The 17,389-nt window shown below is 38.3% G+C and overlaps 1 protein-coding gene across 2 annotated transcripts in view; it reads left to right on the top strand.

Moving 5' to 3' along the window:
- Positions 1-17,389, top strand: part of LOC102903065 (cytochrome P450 2J4-like) — a 42,403-nt gene that overhangs the window by 9,105 nt on the left and 15,909 nt on the right. For both annotated transcript variants that reach the window (XM_006974025.4, XM_042271430.2), the window contains exons 3-6: positions 296-445; positions 814-974; positions 14,396-14,572; positions 16,371-16,512. In XM_006974025.4, coding sequence (XP_006974087.1) covers positions 296-445; positions 814-974; positions 14,396-14,572; positions 16,371-16,512 — 630 coding nt within the window. The remainder of the gene's footprint in view (positions 1-295; positions 446-813; positions 975-14,395; positions 14,573-16,370; positions 16,513-17,389) is intronic.

The raw sequence follows: 17,389 nt of genomic DNA, 5'->3' as shown, positions 1-17,389 counted from the left end.
GCCAATCAGAATTTTATTTATTCACAACATAAAGGACATCCCACAGCAATAAGCCTTTGGATTTTCTAAGAGTACTAAATTAAAGTATACATTAGAAATACTGACAAAACTGTGTGATGTTGCAAACCACCAGGAAATGCTAGCCATTATGCTCCCTGCTTTGTGATATTCTGCCTAGACAGCTGACAAGCGTTTTATTGGCCCTTCTCCTTCCATCATACCCATGCCCAGCTAGTTTCTCAGGTAATTTTAGATCAGAATCACAATGTTATAACGATGAATTTCTTCTTTCCAGGGTTGATCTTCTCCAGAGGCCAGACATGGAAGGAACAAAGAAGGTTCGCCCTGATGACACTGAGGAACTTTGGATTGGGAAAGAAGAGCTTAGAACAGCGCATCCAGGAAGAATCGCGACACCTTGTGGAGGCCATAGGAGAGGAGGGAGGTGGGCATCTCATGGGCAGGTGCTGGAGGTTGTGGACCTTTCATTCATTGAATAGATTCTCCCTAAGTGTCTATCTAAGTGTTTGCCCTATGCCCTGCACTGTGCTGAGCACTCAGGATTGAGCAGTGAACATGTAGCTATAACCCTGCCCCAGGAGTTATGCAGCTAAGCAAACAAATGGTCATTAGACACAGGACTGCACTTAAGGCCTGGTCATCAGTCTGACTTCCCAGATACTGACAGATTCTTTGGTGTATGTTAAACCTCGTAGCAAGCTATACCCATAGCCTCTTACATGGTTCTCTGTTATATGGAATTAAGAAACCAATATCTTTGAAAGATGCATCTTTTTCTTTATCCACCTCCAGGACAACCTTTTGACCCTCACTTCAAGATCAACAATGCTGTTTCCAATATCATTTGCTCCATCACTTTTGGTGAACGTTTTGAGTACCATGACAGTCAGTTTCAGGAGCTGCTGAGGTTACTGGATGAGGCCATGTATTTGGGTTCCTCACTAATGGTCCAAGTAAGCATTCTGACTTCCTTTGTTTTGGGAGAAAGTTGGACTGGGGCTAATTCAAGTACAGGTAGGTTCTTTTCTTTTTGTTCCCTGGAATTTTTAAAGGGAAAATATAATGTCTTCAAGTTGAGTTTGATACAATGTGTTTTAGATGTAACCAACTGTCTTATTAAATAAGAAAAACAGAACCAATGCAAAGAAGAAAGCCAAGAGGTCAGAGCTAAGAGCTAAAACCTTACCCTTCCTTCTGCAGTGGTCCTACCTCTCCGAACCAGAGCAACTTCCTGTGTTAAAGTCTTTATATAGAGTTTCTGTTCTGCCTTTTCATTGGTTGTAAACCCAACCACATGACTGCCTCCTCGCAGCCTGTCTGTATAGACTTCCAGGTCTTCTATGGTTGGTATTGAGATTAAAGGCATGTGTACCCAATGCTGGCTGTATCCCTGAACACACAGAAACTTACCTAGCTCTGCTTACCAAGTGCTGGGATTACAAGCATACGCCACCACTGCCCTGCTTTCCTATGGCTTGCTAATAGCTCTGACCCCTGGGCAACTTTATTTATTAACATACAAATAACATTTTAATACAAATAAAATATCACCATATTTCCACATTTCTACTTTAATAAAAAGAAAAAAGGAAAAAGGTTATAACTAACATAAGAAAAACTATATACAAAAGTACAATAACTATATACAATATATACAAGTAATAAATACCTAAACAATGTCTAGTTCATTTGTATTTGAGAAATTCAGAGAAAATAATTCCATTATCTATCCTATTTATCTAATTCACTTTCTATCCTAATTAATCTTCTACTATAACTAACTAATCTTCAACTCCCTCAGAGACCCAAGAAGGAAATAATATTAGCTAACAAAAATAAAACCAGGAAGTACATGCAAGCAACTTCCAAAAAATTGTGAGTTGACAGAATCAGCCAGCTGCTTGGACAGTCATCTGAGGTTTCTCCGCAGTGTTGGGGCATCATCTTCAGCCTATAGGCTTAGCGTATCTGACAGACTCATTTGTGAAGTAGGATATACACAAGGTCAACAGTTCAACCTCACATTGGGTGAGGTTGTCTATATACCAGAAACACCTGAATTCCACTAGTGTCCTGTCATGATTCAGGATTTTAAATTCTGGAAATTGTTGATGTTTTTTAATTCAGCTGTCCATTCTTCTTGGCTATGTGTGTATGTGGCTTCATCTCAGCATCCCGTTCTTCTCCACATCCCTCTATTAAATGCCATTCTACTATTGAGAGGTGTGAGCTTAATTACTCTTCAAGAATAACTGTCTCAGCTGCTGTCCCATTGCACATCAGAAACCATCAGCCCACTGCCTGTTCAGCTGCCTTCGAAGAAAAGGGCACTATATCTTTTCTGGATTGCGAAGGCCACTTCAGGGATGCTGTGGGGTGTTCTGTATGTCCTGTGGGAGCCTGTTCTTGGGTTCCTCGTGGCTTTACCCAGCAGGTCTGCATAGAGGATGATTAGGACCATGGGCCTGAGTGCAGGTGTGTGAGATGGTCTGCACTTGGCTGTGCTGGGGGATGGTCTGTTTGTCAAGTTGCTCTGATTGGTTAGTAAATAAAACACTGATTGGCCCGTGGCTAGGCAGGAATTATAGGCGGGACTAACAGAGAGGAGAAATAAAAGAACAGGAAGGCAAAAGGAGACGGCCTGAAGCAGCCGCCAGGACAAGGAAGATGTAAAGTACCGGTAAGCCAAGAGCCATGCCACATGGCAAGGTATAGATTTATGGAAATGGATTAATTTAAGCTATAAGAACAGTTAGCAAGAAGCCTGCCACGGCCATACAGTTTATAAGCAAAATAAGTCTCTGTGTTTACTTGGTTGGGTCTGAGTGGCTGTGGGACAGGCAGGTGACAAAGATTTGTCCTGACTGTGGGCAAGGCAGGAAAACTCTAGCTACAAGGGATGGTGCCATATTGTCCTGGCCTCAGAAGATGCCTTTTGATAAAGCCATAACCACACTTGTTTTGGCAAGAATCAGTAGTCCTTCGTTTCTGTACTGTCTGTCCTATTTGTCAGCAGTTGATCCAAGGATACTTTGTTTTCCAGTGGCTAACATTTGCCACAATGAAAGTTAACTCCAATTTCAGTTTTTTCAATGCCCATATATTTTCTCTGAAGTAGATTGGTACTGCCAGGAGCCGACATGTCTCATAGTCATAACAAAAAAGAAAAATTTTCTAAGTTATTAAAACATTCTAAATGCCATGTTCTGTAGATCTCTGAAGGGTTTGAAGATGATCTGTCTATCTAAAATATATCTGCTCAATCTTGAAAACATACCTAATATGACTACAATTTCTATTATGATGTCTAACTACTAACTTTCATTTCTTTATATCCTAATATTTGGCAATAACAATATCCAAGGGTCAGAAAATTGCATTACATTGTTAAATGAATGGTATAAGTACAATTAAAAATATGTACATATAGCATTTTCTAACAATATCAATTTCAATATATATAATTTGTATACAATATAAAACAATCCAATCAAATATAAAATATTTACATTTTTCTTTTCCTTTCTTTTTTTAAAACAAGACCTTAAATCTAATCTCCTTTTCTTAGCCCTTTTCCTAACCCTTGACAACAACTTGTAACCAACCCCCTAATCAATGAAAGTTATCCCAGAACCAAAACCCATTAAAAGACCAAAAACCCACCCACCCCACACCACCTCTTTGGGAATGTGGGTGTCGTATTCTTGAAATTGCTTCCTGCTGGGTATGGGCAAAGGTATCTTTATCCTACAAAGAAAAATTTTAGGTTAATTGTCAAATTCTAGGAAAGGTAACTATAGCCTTCGTTATCCAGTCTGTGTATAATGCCAAAGTTCAGGGTTTATCTCAAGTCCTTATTCAAATAGTCTGTGAGACTGGATCATCTCAGCTAGACCTCGCAAAATTGCTCTGAGCACTTTGTAGTTCAAAGCTGATCTGTAGATGATGTTTGTCAGCTTAGTGATGTTATTATTGTCCACGTGGAATTGTTGTTGTTGTGGGTCCAAATCTTCTTCCTGGAGATTTCAGTTGATGTTAGGCCTGGCCGTGATTTCCTGCAGAAAACTGATAAGAGACTCGAACACAAAGACATATATATGCAGCTAATTGAAGCCTTTTTTTCTTTTTAGAATTAGTTAGTACTCTATATGACAATTCATATCTTAACAAAGTTTAAAATGTATATATAAATCTTGTAAATTTTGATATAAAATTCATATTTTAAGAAAAGTTTAAAGAATCAGAATAGAATCAAAGAGTTGAGATTTGTAATAGAATAGTCCCTTAATTAATTTGGCATTTTCCTTTTAACAACATGCTTGAGTTTAAAGAAGGAGAGAGCCATTCTTCAACTCCAAAGTCAGCTTTAAATTTTAATTGAACTGGGACTATTAGAAGATCAAGGCCGGGCGGTGGTGGCGCACGCCTTTAATCCCAGCACTTGGGAGGCAGAGGCAGGCAGATCTCTGTGAGTTCAAGGCCAGCCTGGGCTACCAAGTGAGTTCCAGGAAAGGCGCAAAGCTACACAGAGAAACCCTGTCTCGAAAAACCAAAAAAAAAAAAGATCAATAGTGTTAAATCTTTAGAGAAAAGCAGAAACAAACATTTAGGAAGACATAAAATTATTTAGATGATATACCCATACGCCATTTCACTCTGTTTCCTAGGATAGATGATTTGTCCCTTTTCTTCAGTTGTCCCATTTGTCCAGTGTTCTTCAAATTCCTTAACCTTCATTCTCCTAAAAGACAAAAACAAAAACCTTTCCCCCAAGACTAATTTTGGGGATGTTCCTCTTTGGCAAGTTATTATCTGATTAAATGAAAAGGCATGTGTTACTGGTATAAGATAGTTTAAATTGGATGTTCATGCTAGTTTATGAACTATCACCTCCTCTAATTAAGAGGTCTCTCTTGTTCAAATCGAACCTTTATCAATTTTGATGGTACCCACAGCTTATCTTCTCCTGTAGAAACAAAAGCAAAACCTCGTCCCTAATGTAACACATATTCTGGTTTCCATTCTGAGGTTAGCACATTCTTAGCACATATAGGCTGATTTAATTCTGTAGTTGTTTCTATTATCCAATGTCTCTGTGCAGCTGTTGTTCCTTTCTCATTGGCATTGAGAAAATTCAAAGTTAATAGAGCATTATGCAGTCTATTTCTGGGGGTTGTGTTACCCTTTTCTGTTTATATAGCATAACCTTTAGAGTTCTGTTTGATCTTTCTATAACTGCTTGACCTGTAGGATTATGTGGTATGCCTGTAATATGGTTTATATTATAATAAGCAAAAAACTGTTTCATTTTAACAGAGACATATGATGGAGCACTGTCAGTTTTAATTTGTGCAGGTATACACATGATGGCCATAACTTCTAGCAAGTGAGTGATTACAGAATCAGCTTTTTCAGAACTCAAAGCAGTTGCCCATTGAAATCCTGAATAAGTATCGATGGTGTGGTGTACATATTTCAATTTTCCAAATTCTGCAAAGTGAAACACGTCCATCTGCCAGATTTCATTCCTCTGAGTACCCTTTGGGTTACATCCTGCTGGTAATGGCATTTGATTGTAGAAGGAACAAGTAGGACATTTCTTTACTATTTCCTTGGCTTGTTGCCAGATTATGGAAAAATTCTTTTTTAAACCTTTACTATTGACATGATATTTTTTATGAATTTCTGAGGCCTCCAGTACATTTCCTATCAATAATTTATCAATCTCATCATTGCCTCGTGCTAGAGGGCCTGGCAGACCAGTATGGGATCAAATGGGAGTTACATATAAAGGATGACTCCTTTTCCTGATTGTATCTTGTAATTGGATAAATAGTGAAGTTAATTCTGAAGCATCAGGGATAAATTCTGCAGTCTCAATATGTAATACCACTCTTTCAGCATACTGAGAGTCAGTTACTATGTTGAGAGGTTCTGAAAAATCCATTAATACCAACAGACTAGCATAGAATTCTGATTTTTGAACTGAATTATAAGGACTTTGAACCACTTTACTTAAATTTTCTGATTTGTAACCTGCCTTTCCTTTTTGTTGTCATCTGTATAAAACGTATGAACTCCAGATATGGGTTTTTTCCCACAAAAATCAAGGCAAGATCCAATCAGCTCTCTTTATAAGATCAGTTCTATCACTTTTGGGATATTTGCTGTTAATTTCTCCAAAAAAAATTACTGCAAGCTTTTTGCCAAGGTTCGCTTTCTATCCATAATTTTTCAATGTCCTCCTTAGTTAAAAGTACGACAATTTCTGCTGGGTCTATTCCTGCTAATTGACAAAGTCTCAATTTTCCTTTCCAAATGAAGTCAGAGATTTTTTCCACATAAGTTTTTATTTTTTTATTTTATTATCATTATTTTATTTTATTTTATTTTTTGGTTTTTCGAGACAGGGTTTCTCTGTGTAGCTTTTGCGCCTTTCCTGGAACTCACTTGGTAGCCCAGGCTGGCCTCGAACTCACAGAGATCCGCCTGGCTCTGCCTCCCAAGTGCTGGGATTAAAGGTGTGCACCACCACCGCCAACTATGTGTAGCCCAGGCTGGCCTCGAACTCGTGATCCTCCTGCCTCCGCCTCCTTCAGCAAATCCTACCGGCATGTGCCGCCGCCGCTGCCGCCGCCGCCACCACCACCACTGGCAAGTTTTTAATTTTTATTTGGTTTATTTGGTAAAAATATCCATTCCAATATAATATCATCCATTTGCATTAATATTCCTGTTGGAGAATTCCTAGAAGGTAAAATAACCAAAATGCAATCCAGCTTTGGATCAATACGATCTATGTGCCCTTCATGTACTTTCTTTTCTAGCAAGGCCAATTCTTTCTCAGCTTCAGGTGATAATTCTCTTAGACTATTTAAGTCATTGTCACCTTCTAAGGTTTTGAACAAATTAGTCAGTTCAACATTTTTCACCCCAACAATAGTTCGTAGATGAGAAATATTTCCAAATAATCTTTGAAAGTCATTAAGAGTCTGTAGTCTATCTCTCCTAATTTGCACCTTTTGGCGTCTAATTTTTTGTAGCTCTATTTTATATCCTAAATAATTAATAGAATCTCCTCTTTGTATCATTTCAGGAGCAATTTGTAATCCCCAACAAGGCAAAATTTTATTTACTTCTTCAAACATTCTTTCTAAAGTAACTGCATTTGAGTCAGCTAGTAAAATATCATCCATATAATGATAAATTATAGATTTAGGAAATTTTTTACGTACCACTTCCAATGGCTGTTGTACAAAATATTGGCACAGAGTTGGGCTATTCAACATTCCCTGTGGGAGGACCCTCCATTGAAATCTTTTAACCGGTTGAGAATTATTATAAGTAGGCACTGTGAAAGCAAATCTTTCTCTGTCTTTTTCTTGTAAGGGTATTGAAAAGAAACTGTCTTTTAAATCAATAACTATGAGAGGCCATCCTTTTGGTAACAGAGTAGGCAAAGGAATTCCAGATTGTAGAGAGCCCATTGGCTGAATTACTTTGTTAATTGCTCTAAGGTCTGTTACCATTCTCCATTTACCAGATTTCATTTTAATAACAAATACAGGAGAATTCCAAGGGCTGCTTGATTCTTCAATATGCTGAGAATTTAACTGTTCTTCTAACAGCTCTTCTAATGCCTGGAGTTTCCCTGTTGTTAAGGGCCATTGCTGAACCCATACATGCTTGTCTGTTAACCATTTTAAAGGTAGAGCTGTTGTTGTCTTTGAAAGATCATCAGTTGTTGTGCCCTGTTCTTTTATAATATGGATGGCTGGTGACCAATCATTAGAACAATATCTTTTAATATTTCTCTCAGTAACATGTGCTAGTTTATGATTTGTTTCTGAGATTGGAGGGATGTTAATCTGAGTATTCCATTGTTGCAACAAGTCTCGACCCCACAGGTTCATAGCTATGTTAGCCACATATGGTTTTAATTTTCCTCTCTATCCTCTGGACCTATACATTCAAGCCATCTTGTACTCTGTCTCACCTGAGATAATGTCCCAATTGCTAACAGTTGAACGTTTACCTCCTGAAGAGGCCAAGTTGGATGCCAAAATTCTGGTGCAATTATGGTAACATCCGCACCTGTGTCTACCAGACCAGACAACAAAACACCATTTATTTTTATCGTTAATTTTGGTCTTTGTTCATTAATAGAAGCTTGCCAAAAATTTTTCTTTATATTTTCTCCTGAATTTTCTATTCTCTCTGTTTCATCATCCTGACCAGCATGATTTATTCCAATAGGCATTTGCTTATTTAATTGCTCTGAGCAGGGGTTTCCTATATGGCTGCAGGAAAGATTTGAACTGGATTTGCTATTGGGACCTGCCTGAGGCCCCTCTGGGAGCTTCCCGAAGACTAAGGCAAAGGATTACCCTGTTTGTCCTTTGTTGATCTACATTCGTTGGTCCAGTGTTTTCCCTTACCACACCTTCTCCATACTCCAGAAGGTAGGGGCATTCTGTTGCCATTGTTCCTTGAAGGAACATTGTTTCTAGGAATGACCTGTTTACAGTCCCTTTTCAAATGTCCTTGCTTTCCACATCCAAAACATCTAACATTCCTCAAACCTTTTGAAATTGCTTCTCCTACCCACATATCATTATGCTCATGAGCCTCAACATTAACCGTGTCTCTTATCCAATCTTCCAAAGGTGCAGATCTTGCCTTTAACAGCCTGATTATTCTTTTGCATGCTGCATTTGCATTCTCGAAGGCCAAATATTCAATTATTACCTTACTAGCTTCTGAATCCGAGACCATTTTCTTTATTGATGAAGCCAGTCTTTGTAAAAAATCTGTGAAAGATTCTTTTGGGCCTTGCATAACCTAGATATTTTTCCTGGTTCCTCAACTCTGTCCCATGCATTCAAGGCTGCCGTTCGACATAAAATTAGAGTTTGGACATCATATAAACATTGTGTTTGTACTGAAGCATATTGGCCTTCTCCAATAAGCTGATCCTGGCAAACTTGTATTCCTTTATCCCTCCATTGTTTTTCTATGTTTTTAGCTTCATCCTTGAACCACGTTAGAAACTGAAGCCTCTGGCTGGGTTCCAGAACAGCTTGGGCAAGGTCCTGCCAGTCCTGTGGTACAATCCTATTATATGTTGACCAAGAGTTTAACATTTGCTTTACATATGGGGAATGCATGCCATAAGATACAATTGCCTCCTTAAACCTTTTTAAATCCAACATTTCAATTGGAGCCCAAATATTTTGTGTAGTCATTTGATCAGGTATCTTCTGTACGGTTACAGGATAAATTAAGGGTGACTGTGTGAAAATAGGCTTTCATTCTGTAACCTTATGATCCAAACTTGAATCAACTTCGCTGTTAATTTCTTCTGTCTGAATTTTTACAGGTTTAACAAGTTTTTCTAAAGCTGTCATCCTGGCACTTAAATTGACTATGTTTTGAAATTGTAAAATGAAGATAAGCATAGTGATAAACTGCATAATTCCAACAATACTAATCTTCTCATATAGTTGTTCCATTGTCAGACTGCCTAAAATTTCAAACAAAACCCAATTTTCTTCCAATGTACACATATAACCCATTTTCTTTTTAATGTGGAAAAAATTTCTCTTTTAAATAGTTTCCTTTAAAATATCTGATATGTTATTACTTACCAAATCTGCATAGAACAGTAGAAATCTGAGGAAATTTCAAAACAGCCACCTAGTGTCCGAGGTGTAAATCCAGAGAGACAGGGGAGAGAGGCAGAGAGAGCACAAGAAAGCATAGCTGGCTAAAGCTTAAATCCATCCACATGTTACCTCTTGAGCCGAGTCAAGGCTTGACTCTGGGTTCCTTAAGCTCTGACCACATGTGTTGGCTTTACTGGCAGGGGCCCTGTTTGGCAGGGCAGGCCTGAGTTGTTTGTAGCACCAGCTTTAAGCAAGCAGCTCACAGTTAGTCTGGCCTGAGGCCAAGCAGACCTGGGTCTGGGCTAGGAAGCCGCCGCTCAGACTAGGGGGCCGCCCAGCCTCCCGCCCTTGGGGGAAACCAGACCTGCTGCCAATCCAAGGGTTTTTTTTTTTTTTTTTTTTTTTTTTTTTTTTGGTTTTTTTGAGACAAGGTTTCTCTGTGTAGCTTTGCGCCTTTCCTGGAACTCACTTGGTAGCCCAGGCTGGCCTCAACTCACAGAGATCTGCCTGGCTCTGCCTCCTGAGTACTGCGATTAAAGGCATGCACCACCACCGCCGGCCGCCAAGTGGTTTTTAATGGATTCTTGTCACGTTGGGTGCCAGATGTAGATGTAACCAACCATCTTATTAAATTAAGTGTTCATGTTGCCATATCCACTCATTTTTCTTATATTTTCATTTAGATATAAAAGATAAGTAAACATTAAAAACTGTTTCCACTATTTAGTTGTCTATTCACTTGAAGCTGTCAATACTGTAATGCCATAAAATGTAGCCTTTTGTGATTCAATCTTTACCCCCATATTGCTGGGCTGTATGTTCCTATGCTTACCTGTATATAAACATTCATCTTAGAATTGCCTTAGCTATCTCTGAAGTATCTGACAGGTTGAACTTTCATCTTTATTTGGTTCAAGAAGCTTGGCAATTTTTCCATGTTTTTTCAATGAGCCACTGTTCATTCAAGGATTTATTTCTCAGCCTCTATGTATTTGTGTAGTTACTGTAGTATTTCTTGCTATTGATTTTAAGTTTTATTACACTATGGTCTATTTGGATATAACAATATTTAATTCTTTTGTATTTAGTAAGACTTGAGTCTTTATTTTAGAGAAAATTTCAGATACAGCTAAGAAGAAAATATTTTCTGTTCCATTTGGATGGAAAGAATCCTCTCCAGATGTCTGTTAAGTCCACTAGATCTATGGTGCAGTTTAGCTCTGAAATTTTTCTGTTGGTTTTTACTTAGGATGTCCTCTGCAGGAATAGGAGTGGAGTGCTGATATTACCACAGTTATTGCATGAGAATCTGTCTGAACTTTGTATTCCTTTTTGCTTGTTTTATGAAATGAGAGTCCCAAATTTTGGTGCATAAATATTTACAATTGTTCTAATTGATGAATTGTTCCCTTTATGGATGTGTAGTGGCCTTCTTCATCTCTTCTAGCTAATTTTGATTTTACATGAGAATAGCTAGTCCAACTTGTTTCCAGTTTCTGTTTGCTTCATGGATAAAGTCATCATCGAGAGAGGTTAACTAGTTATGGCATTCTGTCAAGTTTTTTTTTTTTCCTGGTTGCTTGGATTATTTGTTTTTTTTCTTTGCCCTTAATTACTATTAAGGATTGGCTTGTTTACTGTGGTAGACATGATGGATTCCTTCCTTAACTCTTCTAACTCTTCTTTATTCAGCTGTTCTCATTAAAATTTTCTTTCCTGTGTTCTCAAAATAGAGATTCATCTTTCTTCCTTCTCTGTGTGTAGCACTCAGTTAAGCATCTTCTTCAGTGTTGCCTTGGTGGTCATTTTGGTCATTGCATGTCAGAGGGAATTTTTTAAATTTAATTACATGTGTGTCAAGAAGGTGTACACGTGGGTGTGGGTGCCAGGCTTGTGCAGCCAACACCTTTACTAACTGAGCCATCCCCTGGGATGAACCCTTTAAAACTTTAAATATTGCTTTTTTCCTTTACAATTTAGATTTCCCATGGAGATATTTTTATCGGATGAACCCTTTAAAACTTTAAATATTGCTTTTTTCCTTTACAATTTAGATTTCCCATGGAGATATTTTTATCTGGTCATGTTTATTTGGGGATCTAAATGGCTTTTGTATTTGAATGTCTGTTTCTTTGACTTGGGAAATGTTCTGCTGTAATTTCATTGAATTCATTCTCTATCCCTTTACTTTTTATCTCAGCTTCTGAATAAAGTCCTGCACATTCCTGGCTTGGTCTCTTGATCATATCATGGTTCTTCTACATTCTGGCTGTGGTCATTATTTACATTTTAGTTACTGCTGTTGGAATGTAGCTTTTCCTCAGCTGTATCCTACCTTCTGGATCTTCTCTTTGATGGAGACAGTTGTTGGTGTTTTCCGATGAGGTTTTTTGCTTGGTGTTTTGTTTTGTCTTATTTTTGTTTTTGATTCAACTTTAAAATGTCCAACACTTCTATTTGTTTGTTGTTTGTTTTTATAAAATCTCCATTTCCTTGCTATATTTTCTCCTATTCTGCCCATTTTTTCATCTTTTTGCTCCCTCTCTCCTCCTTTCCTCTGTATCCTGTGGTTGATATATTGTGCACCCCAATAAACTTATCTGGGAGTCAGAGAACAGAACAGCCACTATATTAAACATAGTTTTAGGCAGTGGTAGAACTATCTGGCTCAGGTTTGTTTTTATTAATAAGACCTTTTAAGATTTATGCTACAGTTTCCTCCACTTGGCTGACTTTCACCTCTAGAGCACAGACTAGATTCCTCTGCCTGTTTGCATCTCCTTCAATCTCTGATCATTTTAACCAGAAAACACTGAAGACCCAATATTTGACATATTTCAGGGTATTTAAATCAAGTTATAATTTTTAGAGGCATCATCTTACTCTTTTTGTTTCTTGCATTTGTTTTAATATATGCATCTATTGGTTGGGATAGCTCTTCTGGATTCTTGAAATGATCTTCATATTGAGCAGCCTGTTCTTGAAGGCTAGTACCATTTGCAAGTGGAAAGAAACTGCTATAGCAGCAATGTTAAACTATACAGATATAAAAACACACTTAAAATTATTGATAGTTCACCAACATGTCTCTGTTGAAATGATAATGTGAAGGGTGCTGTGCAATATACTACGAAGACAAAATTATTTAAGGTACATGTGGAAACATAAATAAGTGAGATAAAGGGAGGAGACCAGAAAAAGGGAGAAAAAAAGAGAAGCAAGGTTCAATAATAAGAGAGTAGAGAGAAGTGTTATAAGGGAGAAGAGAAAAATACAAGAGATTTAAGGAGGCATCAAAAATATTGCTCAATAATAAAAAAGTTGAAAAATAAAATTAGATAAATGTAAGAAAATAAGTAAAATATAAATATATTATTTTTTAAAGTCAATGAAGTAAAGTCAAAATACTGCCAAATGCAAGGCATTTATAAAATAGAATGGGTTATAAAAAATAATTTATGGAAGAGAAATATTACTGTCTCCAAATGGAAAAAAATCATAAATAGCATTAGATGAATTTATGAAGGGAAATAAAAACTAAAAATGTAATAATAACATTTTTTTAAAGTGTCTACTTAGCCAGGCGGTGGTGGTGCATGCCTTTAATCCCAGCACTTGTGAGGCAGAGGCAGGCGGATCTCTGTGAGTTTGAGGCCAGCCTGGGGTACCAAGTGAGTTCCAGGAAAGGCGCACAGCTACACAGATAAACCCTGTCTCGGGAAAAAAAAAAAAAGTGTCTACTTAAAACTTGCAAATGTAATGAGAAAAAAAGCAGACAAAAGAGAACAATAAAGAACAGGCAACTAACTCAGGTGCATTCTGAGTCAATAAAAATTGGAGGCTGCTGGTTACATGCATGGAGGAGGTGAACTGAGTCTATGGACTCCTGTCTTTTGCCTTTGGCTTATGCTGTTCCTGAGTCTGTGCTGGAGCAAGCAACTCCTGTCTTCAGAATTGTCTTCACAGATGCTCTTTTCCTTTTGTGGGTAACAGAAGCCTCTGCAGGTCATAATTAGCTTTGCATTTTGTAATCAGGGCACATCTTCTCACACTATCAAGACTTCCTAGATTAAAACCCCTGGTGAGACTTTCAGGTGGAGGTGTATCCCAAGTGTGTTGGGAGTGAGGGAATCAAGAAGACCTGCCTTCACACATTCAGGGCCCCAGAGTACTGATCACCATGCTGCAGGAATGCCCCTCTACACATCACGCACACCCCTGGAATGTTGGAGTGTCTGGATTCTACAGCAATGAATCACAGGAGGTTAGCTCCATAATTTGACCCAGACCATGATCTCAGTCTCAGAAATATCAAATTCCAGTGTTAATTTCAGTTGATAAGCTCAATTTGTAGCCAATGCAGGTGTGGCTATCTCCCTTTATATACTTCCCAGCTGATCTCACTTCTTGACACCTTCATCCTTTGGCCCTTCAGTGTCTTGATGACATGAGGAACAGAATTGGGACAACTACTAAGTGCTATGCCAATGTGTGTCTTAGAGTGGAGACAATTGGACCAGTGCAAAGTAGTCTTAAGCTGGTGTGTTTTGCATGGAGTGTTGAAATGCCCACCACTGGATATAAAGGAAACAGCATTCCAGATGTTCCCACAGTTCCAGTGTAGGGGATAAAGAGGGAAAGTCAAAACTGTCTTGAAACAGAAAGTGAATTTATGTTGTCTCCATGATCTCCTTCTTCTCCCTAATTAGTTCTATAACATCTTCCCGGGGATAATGAAACATCTTCCCGGACAACACCAAACAGCAATAGCTACCTGGGAAAAACTGAAATCGTATGTTTCTGATAGAGTTGACAATCACCGCAAAGACTGGAACCCTGATGAGCCGAGAGACTTCATTGATGCTTTCCTCAAGGAAATGACAAAGGTGGGGAAAATGCTGTCTGTGTCTTCTTTCAGAAAGAGAGGTGTAGAATAGCTTCCATTGAGTCAGCAGCAGGCTACCATAAAGGAGGGTTTAGTATAGCAGAGATTTATTCTCTCATAGTTCTAGATCATCTCTGTAATCCTGCTATCCAGGAAAGCTACTTTGGGAGACATTAGAAAATTCATAGCCTGTGTCTCCAATCTCCTAGGGAACATTGATGTTTGTTTTTGTAACTTCCTGCTCCATCTTCAATGCCAAGACTGCAACATCTCTATCCTTTCTGATCCTTTTACATCTCATTTCTCCTGTTCTAACCCTGGAGGCCCCTCTCCTAAGGATAATTCTGGATAACCTTTCCTCCTGAAATTAATTATATCTACAAGATCTATTTTGTGCATTGAATAACATGCTATGGTTGCAAAGATGAAAATATGAACATCTTTGTAAATCATTACTTAACATACCCTTGAGAGTAAAACATAGGAATAGTCATTTATAAATGCATGGTAACATAACCCTGGGTTGTTGAGGTCTTTAGAAATAAAGGGTTTGCTACCATTTATATTGGCTTGAGGTCCTGGTTAAACCCATATTCTTTCTTGTTATTCTCCTCCTTGGTCCTTTTCCCATATCTGAAGGAGATTCACACAAAATAAAAGTAGCAGTTACATTTCAGAACTTTATTTTGCTATGAGTTGGTCCAGGGCTGGTTATTCTTCCCAACTCAGATACCACTGCAAAGACAAACTTTAGATAAGTAAATGGTAGAGTTTAACTTTCATATGAAGGTGGGACACTTACCTTTCCCTGAACTCCATATCAGCACTATTCAATAATAGATCAAGGCAAGAAGACACTGAGGGATCATATTGCTTAACTTTGCATCATTATGACAACAATATGTGGCAGCAACAACTGAATAAAGCAAAAATGTATTCTGGTCAAGTTTTAGGATGTTTCAGTTCATCATGGTGAATAGCAAAGCAGCTCAGCTCATGGGGCAGAAGGGTATGGTGGAGGCTTTCACATCACCGTGCAGCAGGAAGCAGCAAGCAAGGAAGGCACCATGGGTTTGGTGTAACTCTAAGAGTTACTCTCCCTCCCTACAGGCATCAAGTTCCTTCAGCCAGATGCTATATTCCTATTTCTAGGAACTTCCCCAAATACTATCAGTGTAAGGAACCAAGTATTTAATACATGAGCCCATGGGGGAACATCTTTGGTTCAAGCCATGCTGTAAAATGTAAGGCCTTGATCCTAGTAGACCTCTGGCAAATACGAATCACTGAATTTGTCATAGAAGTTTCAGCTCACTGGATTATGGAATCCTCTGCCTGGAGCACAATGGTAGTGTGTGTGTGTGTGTGTGTGTGTGTGTGTGTGTGTGTGTGTGTGTGTGTGATCTTCTCTCTTATTTAATCTTCTTGACATAATATTGATATAAGCAATATTTATGCCCAGAAGAGGAGACAAACCATATGAAGTATAGGTATGAGAACAACAACATTAAGAGCAGTATTAGCAAACTGATGCTTCTAGAAGAAGTGAGCAAAGGTGATGTTTTGCCATGAAGAACTATTGAGGGAATCAGTGAGATTTTGACTTTGCAAGATGATGCAAATTGGAGAATCAATGATTCATATTAATAATGTTTCCAGTATCAGCAAAGTCACCTGTTAAATATCAAAGATAGTATCGCTCTGAATGACTTAATGCAATTCATTCCTCAGGGCGAGGACCGGTGTTATGAGACAATCACAAATCCTCTGAATAAACAAATTCACACTGTCTTTTCTAGTACCCAGACAAGGCTACTACAAGTTTCAATGAAGAAAGCCTCATCTGCAGCACCCTGGACCTATTCCTTGCTGGAACAGAGACAACATCCACAACTCTGCGCTGGGCTCTGCTCTACATGGCCCTCTTCCCAGAAGTCCAAGGTGAGCACATTGTGACTGCATTTAACTCAGGCAGGATGGGGTAAGAAGACAGCATGGTGGAGTGAGAAGAGGTGGAGCAGCTGTGAGGCACTGTGCACTTGGGAAAAGGCACATCCTGAACTGATCTCTTAGGACTATAATTGTTCCAGGAGCACAGATATTACAGTCTGTACCATCAGCAGTCTTGGAGTTCAGGAGTAAAGAGAGAAGTTTACATTGTGGTATGTTCCAGCAAAGAGTGGATTTATCACACAGCCTTCAACCACACCCTCCTTCATTTATAACAATCCTTCCCAGTTTGAGTACTGTCCTAATTCTTTTTTTCTGGTATTTGACGTCTTGTGATTTGCACCTCTCTGCCTGCTCAGGGATCTGCCTGTCTCTGCCTCACAAGTGCTGGGATGACAAACAAGTGCAGACTTCCACATCTGGCTTTCTTGTCTTTGTTCTGTAATTCCAACTCATGTTCTCATGCTTGTATGGCAATCAATTTACTCTAAGTTATCCACACACAAATGTTATTAATACATATTAGATAGATTGATAGATAGATAGATAGATAGATAGATAGATAGATAGATAGATAGATTATCTGTATTTATATTATGCACATCTGGGCTACTATCTAAGATGACTTTCTTGATGAAGGTTCCATTTTTGAAGACAGCTTAAAGCCTATTGAGTTACAGTTCAGGCTTGCTTTCTGAAAAAGACTCTAGGATATCAGCATATTTTAAAAAGCTTTTTAAATATATTTTTTATTTTGTCTGTGTATGTGTGCACTTGCATGCTGTCTTTCCAAGTGTATGTGTGGAGATTGAATAACAACTTCAGGAAGTTGGTCTTTTTCCATCATGTGGATTCCTGACCTCAATCA

The sequence above is a fragment of the Peromyscus maniculatus genome, chromosome 2 (assembly GCF_049852395.1).
Source record: "Peromyscus maniculatus bairdii isolate BWxNUB_F1_BW_parent chromosome 2, HU_Pman_BW_mat_3.1, whole genome shotgun sequence".
Classification (NCBI taxonomy): Eukaryota; Metazoa; Chordata; class Mammalia; order Rodentia; family Cricetidae; genus Peromyscus; species Peromyscus maniculatus.
Note: the sequence above shows the minus strand (reverse complement) of the source record. Positions and strands in the feature narration are given on the sequence as shown.